The sequence below is a fragment of the Aricia agestis genome, chromosome 22, assembly GCF_905147365.1.
Source record: "Aricia agestis chromosome 22, ilAriAges1.1, whole genome shotgun sequence".
Taxonomy (NCBI): domain Eukaryota; kingdom Metazoa; phylum Arthropoda; class Insecta; order Lepidoptera; family Lycaenidae; genus Aricia; species Aricia agestis.
In genome coordinates, this window is record NC_056427.1 from 3,584,963 (window position 1) to 3,609,564 (window position 24,602).

The window sequence follows — 24,602 nt, forward strand, 5'->3', positions numbered from 1 at the left end:
GTATAAGTACACTTTTATTTAGGAATTTTGTATGTTTTTGATGAAATAAAGAATTTTTTATTTTATCTATTTCACACTTACAGAAGCATCTTTCTATGAGATTAAATTGTCAACGTGCCGATAAGTGCCGACTGGACGTGAAAAAAGGAGTTATGCTGTCATGTATCACACGTCTCTTTTTACCACGCAGTGTTACTGATAGTGGCATCACGCTTGCTCAGGCCTTTGTTTCTCTATTCCGCTAGGTATATTAACTTTATGGGATCTACGTAGTTTGGCCAGCTGACAGATCACAATTACATGGAGTTGATATGATACGGCGAAACGTTGGTCTGTCAACTGCCTAGGAATCAATTTCCTCGATGGTTCATCGGAAAGGATTGTTTGTCTGTTTGCAATGAATCGACTTTGGAACTACTATTATAACGCCTTTGACGTTTTGTATACAGAAGTTAAATAGGATCAGTTGCAAAATGTACACCTCCAACGGGACTTCCATTAGTAATAACTAGCTATATATATATATATATATATATATATATATATATATATATATATATATATATATATATATATATATATATATATATATATATATATAAGCGGATGGGTGTATTGCACACTGTGTCGGGGCGCAAAAATCGGCCTCCATACAAATTGTATGGAGGCGGATTTTTGCGATGAGCCCCGGCACGGCCCGTATCAGTGTGCTCACTCCTAAGATATAAGATAATAACACATCCATCCATACTAATATTACAAACGCGAAAGTGTGTCAGCCTGTCTATCTGTTCACGCTTAAGCCGCTAAACCGAAGTTCCAATTCCCGGTAAAGGACATAGGATACTTTTTATCCCGGAAAAATGTACGGTTCCCGCGCGAATTACTGCGCAACGGAATTGCGGGCGTCATCTAGTTAGATCATATATTTTGTTACACTATTTAATCCTGTTACTGCTATGAATTACTTTTATGGTAAAACCATGCCTTTATATGGAAGTAATATCATAGTATGTTGCAGTTATAGAATACAGTTATATTTAACTGATTTTGTAACGGTTAAAGTTACTAACGAGTTATTTAATGTGTATCGACCATAATTATTCCAAACTAGAATTTCCTGAGACTTCGCTTATCGCGCGGCAAATAACTTTATGGAAAAAATAGTCCAGCTCTGGGACTCAAAATAATGATGAAAACAAAATGCGCCAAAATCTATTCATATTTAGTAACAGAAAGAAATTAATGGTATTTAGTAAAGGAACACATCTTTTTCAATCTATACTCGTAATATTATAAAGCGGAAGAGTTTGTTTGTTTGTTTGTTTGAACGCGCTAATCTCAGGAACTACTGGTCCGATTTGAAAACAGTGTTAGATAGCCCATTTATCGAGGACGGCTATACGGTATATTTTATCACGCTAAGACTAATAGGAGCGAAGAAATAGAGGAAAATGTGGAAAAAACGGGGAAAATTATTTGAAATTGCTTATTATTTTAAAAACTACTGGAGCAATTTTTATGTTATTTGGCACACCTGAATAATAGACCACGTGAAGGGACATAGGCTATTTTTTTGCGGAAAAATGTACGGTTTGCTTGAAAATCCTAATTTACGCGGAACATATTCTAGTTTACAATCGGAACATCTAGTTTACAATAATAGTTGTTGATAACCTGGGGGGTGAGCCAAATTCTTTTCGTTTTCGCTTCGTTATAGAATCGCCGATGAAAATGTATGGAATTGACATAAGCGTTCGTTAATATGACGTTGACGTTCGACTCGTCTAATGTCAATTCCATACATTTTTAATCAGCGATTCTATAACGAAGCGAAAACGAAAAAGTTTCGGCTAAATGGCCAGAATACCATTGCGTACGAATTCGTTAATCGCGCGGGGACCGTACATTTTTCCGCCATCATAACACGCTGGTTATTAGATAAACTTCTGTCAAAAAACACTCGAAAACCGGACTGTCACTTTTACGAATACGTAGCTATTTTAACCGACTTCAAAAAAGGAAGTTATCAATTCGACGCGTATGTATGTAATATTTCCAGTACTGCCCAGTTTTTTCATAATATGATCTACGAGTATATCAGCTTCTGAAGAAATGTGCCTTTCAAAAGTGTATGTATGTATGTTTTTATGTTTGTGCGCGCATATCTCCGGAACTACAAGTATTTAAGTGATTATTTTTTATTGTACCAGGTATTGTTCAATTTACGGAATACTGCAAGTTTCATCAAAATCGGTTCAGTAGTTTTTGAGATAGGGAATTTTAATTCTTAATTACGTACAATTTGAAGTCGGTTTCATGTTTTTTTTAATATGAAATAAGAGGGCAAACGAGCAAACGGGTCACCTGATGGAAAGCAACTTCCGTCGCCCATGGACACTCGCAGCATCAGAAGAGCTGCAGGTGCGTTGCCGGCCTTTTAAGAGGGAACAAGGTAATAGGGGAGGGTAGGGATGGGAAGGGTATAGGGGAGGATACTCACTCGGCGTGAAACAGCGCAAGCGCTGTTTCACGCCTGTTTTCTGTGAGAACGTGGTATTTCTCCGGTCGAGCCGGCCCATTCGTGCCGAAGCATGGCTTTCCCACGTATAACGTACTATTATAATATTTCTGCTATCACGCCGAAGCCTGCTCTTAGTAATAATTATTTATATTTTTAACCATAAGATTACATGCAAAAGGCGTGGTTCCTGCCATCTTAACGTGGCCTAAATACATAATGACCAAAACAACTTCCTCATTGATCATAAAGTAGCCGATCTTGTAATTATGCGCGGGCATGCTGTCTTGTAATTAATTTTAATTCATATTTTAACTGTAGGTTACTCGTTCATTGAACTAGTTTGTCCCGTGGCAACCGTATTTACATATTTACGAAATAATATCCTTTCTTAGGACTCGGAGATAAAAACTACTTTATGTCCTTACTACACAAAATACCTCCATACCTTACATTTGAAATTACCTATTGGCTATTTCTTTCTTATTTATAATAATATACGAGCTTCTGCCCGCCGCTTCGCTCGTGTTAAGAAATATTATTATATACAAACTTTCATCCCCTATTTTAGCCCCTTCAGGGTCTATGATCAAAATCCTTTATTAGCGGATGCCTACGTCATAACATGTACCTGCATGCCTTTCAGCCCGATCGATCCAGTGGTTTGGGCTGTGCGTTGATAGATCACCATGTCACTCAGTCACCTTTGAGTTTTATATATATATATATATATATATATATATATATATATATATATATATATATATTTGGACTTTTTTAAGACAATACACTACTGAATAACTAGAAATAATAGTATTTTAATAAAAAGATAAACCCGACTTCAAAATTGTAAGTAATTGCGAATTAAAATTCCCCATATCAAAAACTACTTAACCGATTTTTATGAAACTTGCAGCAATCCCTAAATTGAACAAAACCTAGTACAACAAAAATATAATTACTTAAATCGGATTTGTAGTTCCAGATATATGCGAACACAGACATAAAAACATACCTACACACATGATACATACCTACTGCATACATACATACATACACTTTTGATATTTGGCACATTTGTTCAGACGCTGATATCTAAGACTAAAATAATATGCGAAAATTGGACAGTTCTGGAAATATTACATACATACGGATTGAATTGATAACCTCCTTTTTTGAAGTCGGTTAAAAATAAAAATTAAGGATCATAATAATATGATAGATCATAATCTATCTAATATACAGTGTGTAACAAAAATAAGTGATAATACTTTAGGGTGTGTACGTGTTCCTTGTAGTTCACTGTGAAAGTAGCAGCGTTGAAAGACGAAATTTTTTTTTCACTTTTGTATGGGCAAGGCCCGAGCGTCATGAGTATCCCCATACAAAAGTGAAAAAAAATTTTGGTCTTTCAGCGCTGCTACTTTCACAGTGAACTCTCTACAAGGAACACGTATACACTTTAAAGTATTATCACTTATTTTTGTTACACCCTGTATAAAAATCTCGTGTCACAATGTTAGATATTGTATTTTGACGTCAAGAAGTGTTATAAAACCTATTTTGACTAAACGAATTTGACTTTGACTTTGACTTAGATTGCGCACTCCTCCGAAACGGCTTTACCGATTTTAACCAAATTTTATATGCATATTCAGTGGATCTGAGAATCGACTTCTGGGTACTTTTTATATTGATAAGTGCATTTGTTGAATAAGTAATAGTAAATTATTACAACTCGAGACTGACGGCGACCATTGTTTGTGCGACGGGATAGCGATGGACGTTTCCATGGTGACATACTTATTTAGTCACTTCAGTAAAATAATACCGGCGAAATACTTTATATGATAAAGAAACGTATGCCATCATAGATGAAGATAATATTATCTTTGTTCTGAATTTCTGATACAAGCTTATTGAACACCAAAATATGTGTTTGTACAATATGTTTGTGACAGCCCTACAGAAATTACTAGAACAACTCAACAGAATCGACACACAGAGCGGATGTTTCCCTTTGTTCCGCCGAATGTACTCGCTTCAGGGTTGACACAACAGAGAAAATGATTTTTTGCAAAGTTTATCATACAATTTTGTAGTTAAAATACAAACATATTTTAATGAAACATATTCTTTTACTTCGAACAGACCTAAATCCAGTTTACACGATTTCTTAATTTTAAAGAAAAATAAAATATAAAAATACCAGGCAAATGCAAGGAAAAGTCTACCAGTTATTGATAAATAAGTACCAATTTTATCGGCGAATGCGAAATCATTTAGCTTTAAAAGAAAACTAGGCCTTTACATCCGTTGTGGACGATTTATATACAGTATTCTCAGAGCGAAGTAACCACTCCTCAAATACTGTAGTGCCTGGGACAAGATTTAAATGTCCGTATGGTTGCCCAAGCGCATACGAGTTATGACTTCTCGCATCATAGTCGGCCTAGTCCAGAGGAAAGAACTAGTCAGTACGTCTGGGACCAACTATGTGCGGGTTTCCTCACGATGTTTTCCTTCACCGTACGAGCGTCCGTATTATGTACTTGAGATCAGAAAATGTCTCATAGGTACACGCCTCCACCCGGGTTCGAACCTGCACCCTCTAGGAGTGCGAACCGAAGGTCTACCCATTAGGCCACGGACGCTCTTTAGCCATAATATTATTATTATATTATTTAGCTATAATGCTGCTTGGAATTTATATTACAAAAAATACAAAAATACAAAAATCTTTATTCACGAACTTAAAACACTATATTACATACCGCCATGTCCATAGCAAAATTAAATTGTTGAGCACCATGAAAATAAGATTTTCTTTCAGAATTTAACATTCTGTTCGCTTAATTCCCAGAGTACCGAGATTTTTTGCTAATATTATACACATAAGGATGAAACTTCGTCAATTAATCACTACGGCCTGTGTTCGACGCTAACTCGATTGGTTCACAAACACTGCTTCACAAAGCTCCGCCAGGGTTGCCACTGCCGAGAAAATGTAGTTACAAAATGTAACTAAATTTTGTAACTACATTGCAGAAGGAATTACGTTTTGGACATGTATATTAAGTTGTGTGAATCTGTGTCTGTATGTTACCTCTTCATATTTAAAATGTTGAGAAAAAGATTTTGTATCTTGCAACAGCAATGCGAAAGAGGAAAATTGTATAATACTGTCGAAACCTTATTGCACAAAATGTTTGATGTGTTGAAAAATGTCATCTAAAAACGGACAAATTACTGCCTCTTCTGCGTCGCGCCGGCAGTCTTATATACCTCCGTCTTACAAACTGTCAGTCAGGCGGACTCAGGGCACATGCAAGAACGTCGAACTTACAATTTTCTACCCATCCATAAAAAATGTTTTTCAAACTCCTAAAAAGGAGTAAAAATTAAAAAAATCACAGTTTTCTTTTATCTACCAACCCTAACAATGATAACATAGGTTCGAGGAGGAAGTCTAGCAATGCTGAGAAACCTGTCCCATGCCAATTACCTATCTGAAAAGACATAATTTAATGGGGCCTTAACTATCAAATAATGACTATGTGGACAACTGTCCATACTAATATTATAAATGCGAAAGTCTGTCTGTCTACTACTATGGTAGGTATAGTAATACTAATTGATGCCCGTAACTTTGTTGCACCAAAATTCGTTTATCGCGTGGAAACCGTACATTTTTCCGGGATAAAAAGTATCCTATGTCCTTTCCTAGGACTCAAAGTATCTCCATGCCAAATTTCAGAAAAATCGGTTCAGTGGTTTTAGCGTGAAGAGGTAACAGACCGACACACTTTCGCATATTTATAATATTAGTATGAATGGGACAGTGTCTGTTTGTATGTAAGCTTAAGCCGCTGAACCGATTGTGATGAAATTTGGTATGGAGATACTTTGAGTCCCGGGAAAGGGCATAGGACACTTTTTATCCCGGAAAAATGTACGGTTCCCGCGCGATAAACGAGTTTTGGCGCAACGGAGTTGCGGGCGACATCTACATAGAATTTATCTAAGTATAAACGTATCATCATAGTTTATAGGTTCAACCACCTCTCCAGTGGGCCCAGTGGCTTAGAGCGTGGTTCTTGACTCGTCCGGTCGTGGATTCGATTCTCATTGGAAAAATATTGTTTCCAATTTCGTTAGGGCCAAACAGGCTAATCACCTGATTGTCTGACAATGATGATCCATGCGTCGGATGGGCATGTAAAATGCGCCTGACCTAGAGCCAGTCGTGTCATTCGTCCCATATAATATAAAATTCTCGTATTTGTTGCCAAAGTTTCTCGAATTGGCTGGACCGAATTTGGCGATGCTATGTGTGCTTAAAGCTTGCCAGGTCTGCTAGTTTAGTAAAAATAGTAATATACTCTGTGGAATTATATATTGCTATACAGTATGTACATAAATCTATGTAATGGGGGATTATTACAGCTCGTTTTTGTTCTGTCCTTAGCTGGGACATTATCATAATCACCTTCCCATAATCACTGTAGAAAGGAGAATGGCAAGTCTTCATACATTTGCTGCCTTGCGTTAGTATACTTATTTCTACATATTTTGTAAGATGAACCTTCCTATATGCACTGTAGAAAGGAGAATGGAAAGTTTTCATATGTTTACTGCCTGACTCATGTCCACGTTTGTGATATTGAAGTTGGCATCTTTCACTGTGGAAAGGAGAATGGCAAGTCGTCATACATTTTCTGCCTTATCCATGTATGTGTAAATGTTTGAAATTATATACACTTTTGGGATGGATAAAAAATTTAAACTAGCATCAGAAAAAGTGCACATATAAAATATATTATGTGTGCTGGTGTTTGTTATTCGCTTTTGTCTGTTAGGCCTCAACTACTAAACTTAGCGTATACCATGACGAAATATTTTAGAATTGAAGAACAAACTGTTTATTTTAGGATCATATCAATATCACTTTAAGTGTTTCATTCTTGCGGTCACCCATCTTACTCCACACCGCGGCATTGCTTAACATATTAAAGATCTATCTTATAAAAAGATCTTTCAATACCACCAAAAAAGACCTCTGATTCCAAACCAAATCTATTGCACTAGAGTTCCATCTTAAATGGATATGTAACTTCATCCACCATTTATAGAAAACCTTGAGAACAGTTCCATTTGTTAGTGACAAGGGATCTATCTATAATGGTTGAGTTTTTCTAAAGTTCAATAAACTCTGGTTACGACTTACGACGATATCTGGATAATAGACTTTGTACAGTGTTTTTAAAATGCGAATGTGTGTTTGTATGTCTGTAACGCCTTAGATATTGAACCAATTAAAAAAATGTACCTTAATGCTTTGGTCTCGGAGGACCTATAGTCAAAATGGAGATACGAGGCACCAGCGGCCATTGACCTTTTGGAGTAAACATGGACGGCTTCTTAACGGTTTTTAGGGTTCCGTACCCAAAATGTAAAAACTTAGATTTTACACTTAATTACTGAGACTTCGATGTCTGTCTGTCCGTCTGTCTCCAGGCTGTATCTCAAGAACGGTAATAGCTAGAGAGTTGAAATTTTCACAGATAATTTGTCATGTATTTCCGTTGCCGCTATAACAAAAAATAAAATAAACTAAATATTTAAGGGGGGCTTCCATACAACAAACTTGGTTTTTTGGCATTTTTTGCTCTATATCAATAATGGCTACACGTAGGTACTTGAAATATTCACAAAATACCTATTGGTATTATTACTTTAATAATATGATAGTAAAATTAAAATAAAATAAATATTTAAGGGGGCTTCCATACAAAAAACACGGTACGGAACCCTTCGTGCGCGAGTCTAACTCGCACTTGGCCGATTTTTTTATATTTTTTTCACGATGATCCGCACAAATCCGAAGGCGGAAGCGTAATAAAATATAAAATTAATTAAAAATGTAATCCATGACGAAGCGGGCCGGATTATTTACTGATTAATATTTTATTGTTATTCGTTGATGCCGGAACACGGATCAGATATAAGCTACATTTTCATGATAGGCTACATTCATGCTTTTTGGATCAGGTGACGCCGCGTTAAAGTAAACAATCGGTTAAATATATCTACTTCAAAATTGGGTTATACAGAGCAAGTTAAATAAAAGCTTTTAAAAACCGTGTTGAATATGTTTTAGATTGCTTGTTTTCTATGAGAGGCCGGCCCGGCCTCTCTTAGAAAACAAGCAATGGAACAGCAAAAAATGGAAAGGCGTAAGCGACAAAATGGTTTTTGTCGAGTACTTAATTTATAAACCATAAATACATTTCATATAAGCTATGGGCAAATTAAAGTGTATGCTTAAACTAATCTATGTACAAATTTTGGAAGCTTAAATCACTCTCCTCTGTTGACAAAATAGGAATCCCTTTTTTACAGAGGTCTTTTTGATTGATTATTTTGTGTTATAAAAGTTGACCAATCGTGTTATGCTATGGATAATCCAAAGATTAAGACATGATGAATACTGACAATGAACTTTAATTTCTTAGCTTTAGTCATTGCTGAGAAAAATCGACACCGCTACAGCCAAATTATCAAGGCGTCGCCTTATGATAAAAGGATTCAAACTATTTTAATACGTTTGTTTTTATCTTCTACACCTACTTCATATTATAAATGCAAAAGTATGTCTGTCTTTACCTCTTCACGCCCAAACGCTGAATCGATTTGGCTGAAATTTGGTATTGAGATACGTTGAGTTCCAGGAAAGGACATATGATACTTTTTATCCCTGAAAAATGTACGGTTCTCGCGCGATAAACGAATTTTGGCGCAACGGAGTTGCGGGCGTCTTTTTTTTATGAAATAAGGGGACAAACGAGCAAACGGGTCACCTGATGGAAAGCAACTTCCGTCGCCCATGGACACTCGCAGCATCAGAAGAGCTCCAGGTGCGTTGCCGGCCTTTTAAGAGGGAATAGGGTAATAGGGGAGTGCAGGGATGGGAAGGGAAGGGAATAGGGGAGGGTAGGGAAGGGAATAGGGTAGGGGATTGGGCCTCCGGTAAACTCACTCACTCGGCGAAACACAGCGCAGGCGCTGTTTCACGCTGGTTTTCTGTGAGAACGTGGTATTTCTCCGGGCGAGCCAGCCCGTTCGTGCCGAAGCATGGCTCTTCTAGTCTATTATAAAATTTTAAACTAATGCGCAACCCCTCGCCTTCTGATTGGTCAATAATCAGTCAGTTGTGGTTTGTTTAAATAAATAAATAAAATAAAAAATGTTTTATTTCTGAGTAAATTTGAATCAATTTTTTTCAGAATGTCTACCTGATGCCTACTACCGGTTCGGGAACTACCCCGGCGAGAAGAACCGGCGTAAGAAACTCGCACGTGTTCCACTTTTTACCAAAAAAGTGAGAGAAAAATTGTTCTTTTAAAATAAAGTTTACAATTTTGTAACTTAATATTATATACAATGTCAACATACATAATTGTGAGTCATAATATAATAATGTAGAAGTAGCCTTGCAAGGAGCCATCCTACTCCCAAGATGTGCCATCTTCTATGACATCATTGACCTTATAATAAGCTTTGGCACACAAACGCTCTTTGACTACTTTTTTAAATTTATTAATGGAAAGATTTTGAACGTTTTCTGGGATTTTATTGTAAAGGCGTATACATTGACCTTTAAAAGATTTACTGACTTTACTAAGTCTGATCACTGGCATGTCCAGCTTGTGCTTATTTCTAGTATTTCTACAGGGAATGTCACTTTTTAACTTTAAATTTATTTATATTTTTTCTAACATATATTACATTATCCAAAATGTATTATCCAAAATGTAATGTTTGACGTACATGTATGAGAATACGAAACATACTGTAGATGTGATATGTAAATAACTCACTTAGAAGTCAATAATAATCTGTTTATTGTCCACACACATACACTATTGTTTAAAAACACAGAAGGAATAATAGGATAGCAAGCACAGAAGAGTAGAAGAAAGTCAGTAGTAACAGTATAGAAAGAAAATTAAGCCAAAAACTAGCATAGCATCCGCGTCGCAAAGCGTGAAAAAGCAGACTGATCGTCGAGCGAGCGGGCGCGGCCGGCGGCGTGCGTCGGCGCAGCGACTAGCCGGTTCTCGGACGCGCTCCTCGCACTCGTATGCTCCATCTCATTGACGTCACCGCGGTCACTTGTCGTGCGCGGTTCCACACTACGTTTTTCGACAACGGCACGGCACGGCACGTAATAGTTTATTTGACGTTGTGCATAATGTTATTAATAGTGTAAGTATTATATTATTTTATTTAATTAAGATAGGTTTTTATATTACTTTTATTTATTTTTATTTTAACATTATAAATATATTTTTATACATAATGTAAATATATAAATGTAAGTTTTTATTGTAAATAATAAACGTAATAAAACTATAAATATATATTAGGAGGATCCCTACATCACTCCCCTCCAGAGACCGTCACTACGGACGATAATAATCCGGGAATCTAACTTGTCTTCCGGAACGAGTTGTTTTTCGCACAAAGTGATCGCTCTGCGGTGACTGTGGTGGTTCTTCTGGAGGGTCAGTTTGTGGTGTATATGTATCGGACAGTAGATAGGCTGGTTTGATTCGGTCTATACTTACTGTCACGGGTTTACCCTTAACTAAAATTTTAAATACTTTATCCCCTCTCTCCACAACTTCATACGGGCCAGTGTACGCAGGATATAGTGCTCCTTTATTAATTTCTTCCCTCAAAAATATGTGACTGGAGGAATTGAGGTCTTTAAATATAAAGCATTTATCGCGCTTATGTCGCGATGCAGGTACGGGTTGTAATTTATTTACAACGGAACGTAAACGGGCAGTGAAATCGGTTATATCCGTCGTGCCGTTTACATTACTATGGAAGAATTCGCCTGGGAGTCGCAATGGCTCGCCGTAGACGAGTTCTGCCGAGGAAGATTGCAGATCTTCTTTGAAAGCGCTCCTAATGCCTAGGAGAACGATAGGTAACGATTCCGTCCAATTATGGTCAGCGTGACATTTTATAGCCGTTTTAAGCTGCCGGTGGAATCGTTCCACAAGACCGTTGGAGGCTGGGTGGTAAGCAGTGGTTCGACGATGTTTGAAACCAGCCACCTTGCCTAAGAATTGGAACAGTGACGATTCAAATTGGCGTCCTCGATCAGATACTATGTCGAGAGGGCAACCAAATCTAGCGATCCACATTGACAATAGTGCCTTACCAACTGTCTCCGCTGTGATGTCCGCTATAGGTACGGCCTCAGGCCACCTGGTGAAGCGGTCTACGGCTGTTAGACAGTAGCGGAAGCCATTAGATAGTGGAAGGGGCCCTACAATGTCAATGTGGACGTTTTTGAACCGTTCACGAGGCAACGTAAAAGTTCCGGTTGGCGCTGAAACATGTCGCGTGATTTTTGTGCGTTGGCATGGTAAACAAGTTTTGGCCCAATTTCGGCAGTCCTTTCTTACACCGGGCCAAACGTAACGTTGAGCCACTAATTTAGCTGAGGCATTGGCGCCGGGGTGAGACATGCTATGCAGGCTGTCAAAAACTTGTTTCCGCAAGACTTTGGGAACATAAGGTCTTGCTGAGCCAGTGCTGACGTCGCAGTATACCTCAGTGTTGTAGCCGGGTTGTTGCATCTTTTGCAGACGAAGAGATGTTTCGTCGCGTAGAAGCTGTGACAACTCTGGGTCAACATCTTGGGCTTTTGCGAGCTCTTTGAGATCGACTGGACTTTGTAACTCGTTAATTCGCGACAATGTGTCAGCAACAACATTATCCTTGCCGGAAATGTGCTTGATGTTGGTCGTGAATTGCGAGATAAAATCCAGATGCCTGTACTGACGCGGGGAACAATTATGTTTCCTCTCGTGGAAGGCATAGCACAGGGGTTTGTGGTCTGTATAGACGGTGAAATGTCGGGCTTCCAGCATGTGGCGGAAGTGCTTTATCGCCTCATAAATGGCCAGCAGCTCGCGATCGTAAGGCGAGTATTTCTGCTGGGCCGGGCTGAGCTTTCTTGACCAAAATGCTAGGGGTTGCCATACTTGGTCTTTATGTTGCTGTAACACGGCACCCATTGCTGAGTCAGATGCATCTGTGGTGAGAGCAAGTTTGGCTTCGCAATCTGGGTGTGCTAACAACGTCGCGTTACAGAGGCTCTCTTTGGCGATTTCAAAGGCTTCCAGCGATTCACCTACGAGGTAAACTGGTTGGGAGCCTTTGACTGAGCCAGTCAACAAAGCATTTAATGGTCCCTGAATTTGTGCAGCATTGGGCAAAAATCGCCTATAAAAGTTCAGCATGCCTAAAAATCGCCTAAGTTGCCTGACTGTTTTGGGCTGAGGGAAATCCTTTATAGCCTGAACCTTAGAAGCAAGCGGCTTAGTGCCTGAGGCTGAGATAAGGTAACCCAGAAATTGCACTTCGGGTGCACCAAAAATGCACTTCGAAGTGTTGATAACTATGCCGTACTTCTGCATACGCTCGAAGAGAAGATGGAGATGCTGTTCATGCTCTTCCTCTGACCTAGAGAACACCAGGAAGTCATCAAGATAGCAATAACAAAAGTCTAGCCCTCGAGTCATCTCATCCACGAATCTTTGGAACGTTTGACCTGCGTTTCGAAGTCCAAAGTTCATGAATGGGAATTCGAATAGGCCAAAAGGCGTTGTTATTGCTGTCTTCTGGATATCCTCGGTACTTACTGGGATTTGATTGTAGGCCTTGACGAGATCAATTGTAGAGAAGACTGTACAACCTGAGATGCTATGAGCAAAGTCCTGGATATGTTTGATGGGGTACCTGTCCGGGATAGTTCGAGAGTTGAGAAGTCGATAGTCTCCACAGGGGCGCCAACAATTATCTTTTTTGGGCGCTAGGTGGAGTGGAGACGACCAGGGACTCTCGGATGGACGTGCAGTACCGCTGCTCAGCATCAGCTCGAACTCTTGCTTAGCAATTCTAAGCTTGTCCGGGGCTAACCTTCTAGGGGAACAAGAAATAGGTGGTCCGGGCGTTGTTCTTATGTGGTGAACTGTGCTGTGTGTTACGGAGCGTGTCGTGCCTGCCGGTTTTAAAATATCAGGAAATTTTGAAAGTAACGCGTGATATCTAGTGTTGCCAGACGGAATTTTGACGGAACATACGTCGCTAACCATATTGGCAATATAAGCTACAGATGAAAGCGATGTCGTATTATCTATTAAGCGTTTGTTATGTACGTCTACAATCAATTTGTAATGATTAAGAAAATCTACGCCTATAATAGCTTTCACAACATCAGCAACAATAAATTTCCATGGGAAACTGCGCCTTAAGCTAAGATCTAACTTAAGCTCTATAACACCATAGGTCTCGATGATACTTCCGTTGGCTGCAGAAAGTTGGAAGGTGGTCTTGGCTCGTCGTTCACGCAGCGCAGATCGGGGGAAAACGCAAACGTCGCTTCCGGTGTCCACCAAGAATTGGACTTTCGAGCTGCGGTCTGTGATGAAGAGGCGACCAGTGGATGGTAGGCAGTCGTCAGTCGCCATTATCGACCGCCCTGCGCGTTTCCCGAAGTCTTGAAGTCACACGGTTTGATACATTTGTGCGCCTTCGCACCATACTTGCTGTGGTACCAGCACAGGGGGTACTTGCGGTAATTTGAGTTTGACCTGCTTGAGGACCTGTGCCGGCTACGGTCTCTTGGACGATGTTGGTTGCGAGGACGACGCTCCAGCTGCATGGTCAAGTTCCTGACGGCCTCCTTCAGCTCAGCTATCTCTAAGGCCATGGCCTGGGTACTTGGGCCTGGAACGCTTGCTGCTGCGGTTTGGAGGGTAGGCGACACGATGTCTTGGACTCTGTCTGCTAGGTCTGCGAGGACTTCCAGTGAGCTCGCTGGTTGTGAAGCCAATAACGTTTGAATATTGCTCGGCAGACGGCTGCTCCAGATGGTTTGCAGGAAATCGTTTTGCACCGACGGTCCAGCCAAACTTTGTAAATGGCGCAAAAATTGGGATGGTTTTCTATTCCCGAGTTCTTCGTGCATGAGAAGTTGGTGCAGCTTCTTCTCACGGGACGCAGAAAGACGCTTAATCAGCTCTTGCTTCAGCTTCTCGTATTTATTCGAAGACGGTGGGTTCGTTATAACGTCCTTAACCTCCTTCGAATATTGCGTTTCCAAATTACTTATGACGTAATAAAATTTCGTCGTGTCCGAAGTAATATTAGATATGGCAAATTGTCCCTCAATCTGTGCGAACCATATTTCGGGCTCTTCGGGCCAAAACGGTGGTACACGTATTCCGACACGGCAAATGTCGGACGGTGCAGTGGAAACGGGATCTCGTCCGTGTCGTGTACTCGGACCTTGCCGTGCGCCGCCATTATCTGACACGTTCGATTTTGCAGTATCACTGTCACTCATGATCATAGTCTAGTACTTGCGTTTATCCTGAGCGTCTTCAGAAGGGGTCACCAGTTGTAGATGTGATATGTAAATAACTCACTTAGAAGTCAATAATAATCTGTTTATTGTCCACACACATACACTATTGTTTAAAAACACAGAAGGAATAATAGGATAGCAAGCACAGAAGAGTAGAAGAAAGTCAGTAGTAACAGTATAGAAAGAAAATTAAGCCAAAAACTAGCATAGCATCCGCGTCGCAAAGCGTGAAAAAGCAGACTGATCGTCGAGCGAGCGGGCGCGGCCGGCGGCGTGCGTCGGCGCAGCGACTAGCCGGTTCTCGGACGCGCTCCTCGCACTCGTATGCTCCATCTCATTGACGTCACCGCGGTCACTTGTCGTGCGCGGTTCCACACTACGTTTTTCGACAACGGCACGGCACGGCACGTAATAGTTTATTTGATGTTGTGCATAATGTTATTAATAGTGTAAGTATTATATTATTTTATTTAATTAAGATAGGTTTTTATATTACTTTTATTTATTTTTATTTTAACATTATAAATATATTTTTATACATAATGTAAATATATAAATGTAAGTTTTTATTGTAAATAATAAACGTAATAAAACTATAAATATATATTAGGAGGATCCCTACACATACTATTTGATAGTATCCGCATTCGATCGCAATTAAATTGAAGTTGAATAAAAAAAAAATACCTGCAGTACACCTGATGATGATTTTTTCGAAACCGGTCGTGTATTTAACAATTTTGTAATAAATATATTAAAATAAAGTGGAATAAGTGCAAGGAAAGTGTATAATTAGTTAATTGAAGATGAATTTCCACCAAGAAGTGACAGTACATTCAATATCATATGAATTAAAATAACTTAGTCTTTTTAAAAGGTATTATGTTATTCGCGAAATAATCACGCTGTATACTCGCAGATCTATTTGAGAACATCCTGTGAACGGTGCATATCCGCTGCACCTGCTAGAGTATACCACAATATAACTACCATACAGTTGATTATTATCTTCTAAACTTTGCAAAATTATTAATATTATCATAACAAAAAAGTAGATCAGCATCTTTAATTCAATAACCTCTCTCAACACAAACTTTTAAGGCTTAAAGTTGGGTTTTAAGGATATTGGCATTAAGTCATAATGAAATATTAAAAGAAGGTCCAATGCGATATCTTTACGAAACCTCTCACTACGTCGTGGTACTTGGTTCACGTTCAGAAAATACGCGCAAAGTTTTGCACTATTAAGATACCGTAAATCACGCTTGTGTGTATGAGGATAGTCTACTGTATAATATACTTATATTGTGACATACGGATGCAATTTCTCCTGTCTATATAAATAACGGGCGAAAGGTTATTATAACGGATACAAGTCCTGAGGCTACTGTCGATCGGCATGGTGATTGCGACAGATTTGGAACAAGTATTTGACAGCAGATTTTTTTAAACAAATCTACTGTCATTCACGTGTAAAAATTTTTGACATTTCACATAATATTTTCTGTATAACTGTCAAATTTCTGTTGCATAGCTGTCGCAAGATAAACACCCTGCGTTATAGCTTTGACAATTTGATAAATATTAAGAGTCCTACAAGGATATTTCATATTAGTAGAAACTTTAAGAAGTTTTCTGTGTCTCCCACATCTCACTCACTCCCACATCAAGACACGTGATCTGATCAAATTTTGTAAGCGTAGGGAACATAATATTATACAGCCAACGTGCCGAAGGAGAGGTAATATCCAGCACTCTTCCCACCGCCTGCTTCTGCTGTTTAGTATTTCTTCTGCTTCACCTACTCACCTCCTCGACTGTCCAGCTCTACTACAGATCAGGAACAGGCACCTTGGTCGCCACGAACACTTATCCACAGAGGAAATTCGTGGCACCAACCCCAACCATATCGTTCAATACGACGACCTCTGTGGCTCAGTTGGTGGGCTGTTGGTAGCTCAAGCCGGGGGTTGCGGGTTCGAATCCCGCCGACGGAACAAAAAAGTTTTCAAAAGTTCCTGGGTCATGGATGCGTATTAAATGTGTGTATATGTATAGTATAAAAGTACTAAATATATTTCCGTTGTCTGGTACCTGTAACACAAGTTACAAGGTGTGAAGCGTCCATAGATATTATAAAAAAATATATATGAGCAGTATTGGGTTGGGGATGTTACTTTAGTGCGAAGGAGTCACAATAGATCCTTATGGGTCGCAGTGACGTAAGGTTAATAGCGACCTGCCTTCTTAAAAAAAAAACTTCTGCGGACACTCTGGTTGCAAGTGTCTTGAGGTAATTTCGTATACTTACAAAATTTTTGTCAGATTTATTTGCTGTGAAACTTCTGTCGCATAGCTGTCGCAAGATAATATCTGTCGCAATCGCGGGCAAAATGAGTTTTGTATCATGTAATGATGGCATTGATAGCAAACATATGAGAAACGTGATGTTGTCCAATATGTCGAGATTACAATATGTAAACAGACGGACAGACAGGTGAAAATTCAATTATTGGGAGCTTTTGATGTACTGCATTAAAGGATAAAGCAAGCATTGACGTCCCATGTTGCGTTTTAATATGCTCTGTATTTTTTTAAATACTTAATTAATTTTGCTGTCAATATTGTCTATATTCGAAATGCGGAGATGAGGCACGAACGGCCATTGACCCTACTAGTCTAGGAGCCAAATGCGAAATGCTCAAAATGCGGAGATGAGGCACGAACGAGCAATGACCCTTAGTGTCTAGGAGCCAAATGCGAAATGCTCGCATCACGGTATTCTGTTAATTATTTTGAACTCTTATGACAGAGACTATTAATATAGAGGTAAAAATTAATCTGAATAATTCACGGCAACTTTTGATAAGTCCAAACTTGGTAGCAAACTTATAACGCAGCAGGCATGCTCAGTTGTAACAAAGTATACAAAATGCGATAATATTTTTTTTATGAAATAAGGGGACAAACCATTTCTGTGGGGACAAACGAGCAAACGGGTCACCTGATGGAAAGCAACTTCCGTCGCCCGTGGACATTCGCAGCATCAGAAGAGCTGCAGGTGCGTTGCCGGCCATCTAAGAGGGAATAGGGTAATATGGGAGGGTAGGGATGGGAAGGGAAGGGAATAGGGGAGTGTAGGGAAGGGAATAGGGTAGGGGATTGGGCCTCCGGTAAACTCACTCACTCGGCGAAACACAACGCAAGTGCTGTTTCACGCCGGTTTTGTGTGAGAACGTGGTGTTTCTCCGGTCGAGCCGGCCCATTCGTGCCGAAGCATGGCTCTCCCACGTCTAAAATGTCAAAAATTTTCTTTTGAATTAAAAACATTTTCCACTTATTTGTTTTCTTCTTAAACTAAGTTCAATTTTGTATGAAATATTATTGTGTAACAGTTCCAGGGAGTAACATAATATAATGTTACTTTATTGTTGATTCGCAGAACGCTTTGATGTAAAACAGACGCTATAGTACTAAGGTTCACTCGGCGTAACTGGGCGGTAGCGGTCATTGACTCCCTGTCAAAAACTTGTCATCTATTATCTATTATATTATATAAAACTCAAAGGTGACTGACTGACTAATTGACATAGTGATCTATCAACGCACAGCCCAAATCACTGGACGGATCGGGCTGAAATTTGGCATGCAGGTAGATGTTATGACGTAGGCATCCGCTAAGAAAGGATTTTGATAAATTCCAACCCCAAGGGGTTCAAATAGGGTATGAAAGTTTGAATATTATAATACTTCTTAACGCGAGCAAAGCCGCGGGCAACAGCTCGTTTTCTATACAAAGCCGCGATTGCCAACATCTGACACCTTATTGTCAATCGCGGTTTATATAGAAAATGACAAGTTTTTGACAGGGAGTCAATGACCGCTACCGCCCAGTTACGCCGAGTGAACCTTAGCAAACGTAACGTACGCAAAATACCTAGGAAATTGTTATTTGAAAATATTTACGGTGTTCGCCGTATGTTTTTCAGGGATAAAACGTGTGTATCATCGTTTCCCGGGACTCATATCATCTCAATAGCAAATTTCATCGAAATCGGTTCAACGGTTTGGGCGTGAAGAGGAAAATACCAAATTAAGTTTGTCAGCACAGTTGACAGCCGAGATTCATTTAGTTCGCACTCAGTTGATACTTGATACGCTATTATAACTAGTTAAAAAAATATATGTTTGAGATGGAACAGCAGAAAATGGAAAGGGCGTAAGCGACAAAATGGTTTTTGTCGCGTAATTTAAAAACCATAAATACATTTTATTAACTAACTAACACTATGGGCAAATTAAAGTGTATGCTATGTGTAATCTAAGTACAAATTTTGGAAGCTTAAATCACTCTCGTCTGTTGGTAAAATAGGAATCCCTTTTTTTAAAGACGTATTTTTTTATTATTCTGTGTTATAAAAGTTGATCAATCGTGTTATACTATGTGTAATTCAAAGATAAAGACATGATGAATACTGACAATGAACTTTAATTTCTTAGCTTTAGTCATTGCAGCTGTGAAAAATCGATATCGCTACAGCCAAATTATCAAGGCGTCGCTTTAAGTACGATATTTTAATTTAAACAGCATCTCAAAAATGATCTTGAGTATAATATAGGGAGAGCCATGCTTCGGCACGAATGGGCTCGATCGGAGAAATACCACGTTCTCACAGAAAACCGGCGTGAAACAGCGCTTGCGTTGTGTTTCGCCGAGTGAGTGAGTTTACCGGAGGCCCAATCCCCTACCCTATTCCCTGCTGCAAGTGTCCATGGGCGACGGAAGTTGCTTTCCATCAGGTGACCCGTTTGCTCATTTGCCCCTTATTTCATTAAAAAAAAACTGATAAGGGCGGTTTATATACACGGGCCCAAGAGTATAATCGGTAAGATCGGTTTATTAACGCAGGCCTAAAACTTTTCGCTACCGTTTTCCGGAAAAATTGCGAAAAATCGTCGAAACTCGACGTGAATCCATATTCATTCAGCATTCCATAATTGAGCACATGAGCGGATGAAGAGGGTAAGTAACAATTTGAAAATGTAGTTTTTAGGGTTCCGTACCCAAGGGGTAAAAACGGGACGCTATTACTGAGACTTCGATGTCTGTCCGTCTATCTCTCCGTCTGTCTCTCTCTCAGGCTGTAACTCAATAACCGCTATAGCTAGACTTCTGAAAATTTCACAGATTGTGTATTTCTGTTGCCGCTATAACAACAAATTATACTAAAATCAAATTAAAATTAATATTTAAGGGGGGTTCCCATACAACAAACGTATTTTTTTTTCGTAATCAATAATGGCAACAGAAATTTACATAAAGGCCTTAGTTGTTTGTCTACTTTGATAATTAATAATAATATTTAATTTAAATTTAAATATACTATTATAAAGAGGAAAGATTTGATTTTTTGTTTGTTTGTTTGTTTGTTTGTTTGTTTGTTTGAGTCGAATAGGCTCCGAAACTACTGGACCGATTTGAAAAATTCTTTTACCATTGGAATCCTGCATTATTTCTGCTGAACATAGGCTAATTTTTATTTTGGAAAAATATAAGGTTCCGTAAGATATTTGGGATTTTCGGACGCAAGGTTTAAAAAATCAACCAGAAAAGTTACTTATTTTGCGTACGCTGCCTAAACTATAAAAGATAGAGGCATAAAATGTTCTAAGTAATTATAGATCTTTTAAATATCTACAAAAAAGTCCGCGACACACTATACCTATCTATGTTGAGTGAGGCACAATAACCATTTTTTTATTAAAAAATCTAGATTTTTTTTTGGACTATATTTAAATGCGTTTATTTAAATCATGCTATTGACCCTTATCAAAATAAATTATTTCATCACTAAGTACAGTTAATGTAGATAATATTCGGTCTTTGAATGATTAAAATTGGACGTTTGGTTTTAATGTTATGGCGAAATTAAAATATTACGATTTCTGCTGCACGTTGCGAATTGGGCGTCAAGGCGCGATGCGCGGGTGTGCGGTAGGGGAGAGATTTAATTATCAGTGCCACAGACTCGCCCGGAGAGTCCACGTAAATATTACCTCGATCGTGGGAATCGCAGACACAATAGATTTTCAATAGTTATGCGACAGCCGGGTGCTGCTTTATTGATTTGATATAGACTATCGTGCTTCATTATTATAATCCTAATTTCAAAAAAGCTTTAAAAGTTATGACTACGAAAGTAATATTTTTAGAACTTTTTAAAATAAGTTTTGAATGACTATTATTTTTGATTGCTATTATAATTAATTAATTTCTTTAACTATAAATCTCCAATAGCGGCAGCCGGCTGCCAGCATAACAATTGAAGATCTATTGTGTCTGCGATACCCACGATGCCGATGCACGATGGAAGTATTAATGCATATTTTTTAATCCACAGTATTTCTGCTGAATATAGGCTATATTAAATGGGAGAAAAAAGGGAACCGTATTAAGTGTTAATAATTGTGTAAAAAATCTACCAAAATATTCCTTCTTGCTTATCCATACTAATATTATAAATGCGAAAGTATCTCTGTCTGTCTGTCTGTCTGTCTGTCTGTCTTGCTTTCACGCCAAAACTACTGAACCGATTGCAATGAAATTTTGTATACAGTTATTCTAGAGTCTGAGAAAGGACATAGGCTACATTTTGATGTGGGAAAATATCTTATTTCCATGAAAATTTCGATGAAAATGAATTCGCATTGCGCGTGGCCAGCGTTCATCCCGGGGGTCCTGGGTTCGTGTCCCGCAGGCGGAACAAAAAGTTTTCAATGTTCCTGGGTCTTGGATGTGTATTAAAATAAAATTTCAAAAATCTTAAACATATTTTATGTATAATATTATAAAAAATCCAGAAATATATCGATGGAATGAACATTTTAGTTCTAATACGATTCAACAGATGGCGTTTTATTTTTTACTTTATTGTAACATAGAACTAATCATACTTATTATATAGTTAGTATGTTTTTGTTTATAGTTTTTAATACGTTAGAATATTATGTTTAATAATATTATCACTTGGTATAATAATAATCAATCTATCTTATCTTATGTAGAACTCCTACTGCATTTCTAATCCATACTATCCATACTAATATTATAAATGCGAAAGTATCTCTGTCTGTCTGTCTGTCTGTCTGTGCGGAACAAAAAGTTTTCAATGTTACTGGGTCTTGGATGTGTATTAAAATAAAATTTCAAAAATCTTAAACATATTTTATGTATAATACTAGCTGTTGCCCGCGACTTCGTCCGCGTGGACTTTAGTTTATAGCGCGCGGTGTCAACAAAATTTGTGTCAAATTTAAAAACTTTTTAATACCCTGGTAAGTGCTTCCGGTGTAGCGCGGCCCTTAATTAATCAAAATACCCAAAAACAGCTATGCAGTGTGCACATAATCTATACTAATATTATAAATGCGAAAGTATCTCTGTCTGTCTGTCTGTCTGTCAGTCTCGCTTTCACGCCAAACGCCAAAAGTATCTCTGTCTGTCTGTCTGTCTGTCAGTCTCGCTTTCACGCCAAACGCCAAAACTTCCGAACCGATTGTAATGAAATTTTGTATACAGATAGTCTAAAGCCTGAGAAAGGACATAGGACATACTTTTTTACTGGAAAAAAGGGTTGTAAGGGGGTGAAAATGCGTAAATTTGTTCAAATTAAGTTAGTTCCAACAATTCATAATAGATGGCGCCGTGCGTCTTCTACATCGCGCTGACGCTTGCTCAAAAGTCTTTCTATAAGACGTGGTATCATCTTTTTAAGTTTCGATTTTTTTCGATTGTTACCTATATCTATTCTACGGTATTAAATAACTCAGTACTTTATCTGCAGTGACGTAACCTTAAATCTATCAATGATAAATAGTTTATGGGTAAAGTTGTGTAATTGGAGGGCTAAATAAGCTTTAAAATTTGGCATAAAGTATAAAGTTTAATATAAAAAAATGAAATACTTATTGTGTGCACACTGCACAGCTGTATTGATTTAAGGGGTACCAGGGTTTTTTTATAAAAGCTTTTGACACCAATTTTGTTGACATCGCGCGCTATAAACTGAAGTCCACGCGGACGAAGTCGCGGGCAACAGCTAGTATTTAAATAAAATAAAAAATTAAGGGGGGCTCTCAAACAAAACAAAAATTTTGGCCTATATTTCCTCTATGACGGTACATATTTCCTCTATACGGGATCCTTCGTGGGTGAGTCCGACTCGCACTTGGCCGATTTTTTTGAATAAATGACAGGCTTCAGGATCGGGAAAATGATTATAAATAAAAAATAAGGATTCTTTATATAGCTATTGAGCTACATAATATTATATTAGCCAGAAGATGAACTAGGTAAGTTACAAGGTTTGTTCAAAAATTTGACGACCTCTGCGGCTCAGTGGTGAGCGCGTTGGTGGTTGCCGGTTCGAATTCCGCCGACGGAACAAAAAGTTTTCAAAGTTCCTGGGTCATGGATGTTGTATTAAATATGTGTATCATATAATAAAAATCTTAAATATATGTATAGTATAAAAGTATTAAATATATTTCCGTTGTCTGGTACCTGTAACACAAGTCCTTCAGGTACTTAGCACGGGGCCAGACTGACGTGGTGTGAAAAAAAATTATAAGGGAAAAAACAAAAGTAACTAGATGATTCCCGCAACTCCGCTGCGCCAAAATTAGCTTATCGCGCGGGAACCGAATTTTTTTCCGGGATAAAAAGTATCCTTTGATGTCCTTTCTCTACTCAAAGTATCTCCAAATCAAATTTCAGCAAAATCAGTTCATCGGTTTAGGCGTGAAGAGATGACGGATAGACCAACTTTATGACTATTTATGACAAATGTTAGTTACCCGGTTTATCCACTTGTGTCTTCAATTGCGTATCTCACATTCGGACTTTTACGGACTTTTGCGGAATTATAGCTAGCCTTGGATACGGTCCAGAAAAACTTCAGGTTGGACTTTTAAAGTAATTTCATTTCTATTGTGAAGTGATAGAGTAGAGAATGGTTTAAACTTATATCGGGTTAAAATTAAACCCGAATAAATATTAAAACGCTGATATTTGAACTGTATGTGTAACTATTCGTTAGAGGAATTCATAATTCTTACAAATTTTTACTGACTGAAATAAAATCGGGACTTAAAATATACAGGGTGTAACAAAAATAAGTGATAATACTTTAGGGTGTGTACGTGTTCCTTGTAGTGAGTTCACTGTGAAAGTAGCAGCGCTGAAAGACCAAAATTTTTTTTCACTTTTGTATGGGAAAACTCGTGACGCTCGGGCCCTTGCCCATACAAAAGTGAAAAAAAATTTTGGTCTTTCAGCGCTGCTACTTTCACAGTGAACTCTCTACAAGGAACATGTACACACCCTTAAGTATTATCACTTATTTTTGTTACACACTGTATAAAGGCCGGCAACGTACCCGCAACTCTTCTGATATTGCGAGTGTCTATGGGCGACAGTAGTAATACCTACTCTTCATCAGATGACCTCTTTGCTCGTTTGCCCCCTTATTTTATAAAAATTCTAAATAGTAAACTACTTAAAAAAGTTTTAGTATTTTGTCACATTTTTTATAGTCTGAAAGAAATAAGATGGCACCAGCGGTTATTGAC

The 24,602-nt window shown here is 38.4% G+C and overlaps 2 protein-coding genes across 2 annotated transcripts in view; one reads left to right on the forward strand and one right to left on the reverse strand.

Moving 5' to 3' along the window:
• LOC121738060 (irregular chiasm C-roughest protein-like) overlaps positions 1-24,602 on the forward strand; it is a 106,917-nt gene that overhangs the window by 11,327 nt on the left and 70,988 nt on the right. The window lies entirely within an intron of this gene.
• LOC121738251 lies at positions 14,073-14,951 on the reverse strand. The gene has a single exon (XM_042130202.1). The coding sequence runs from the start codon at positions 14,949-14,951 to the stop codon at positions 14,073-14,075; it is 879 nt and encodes a 292-aa protein (XP_041986136.1).

Coding starts and splice junctions, on each gene's coding strand:
- LOC121738251 (XM_042130202.1), bottom strand. CDS start 14,951: ATGAGTGACAGTGATACTGCAAAATCGAACGTGTCAGATAATGGCGGC.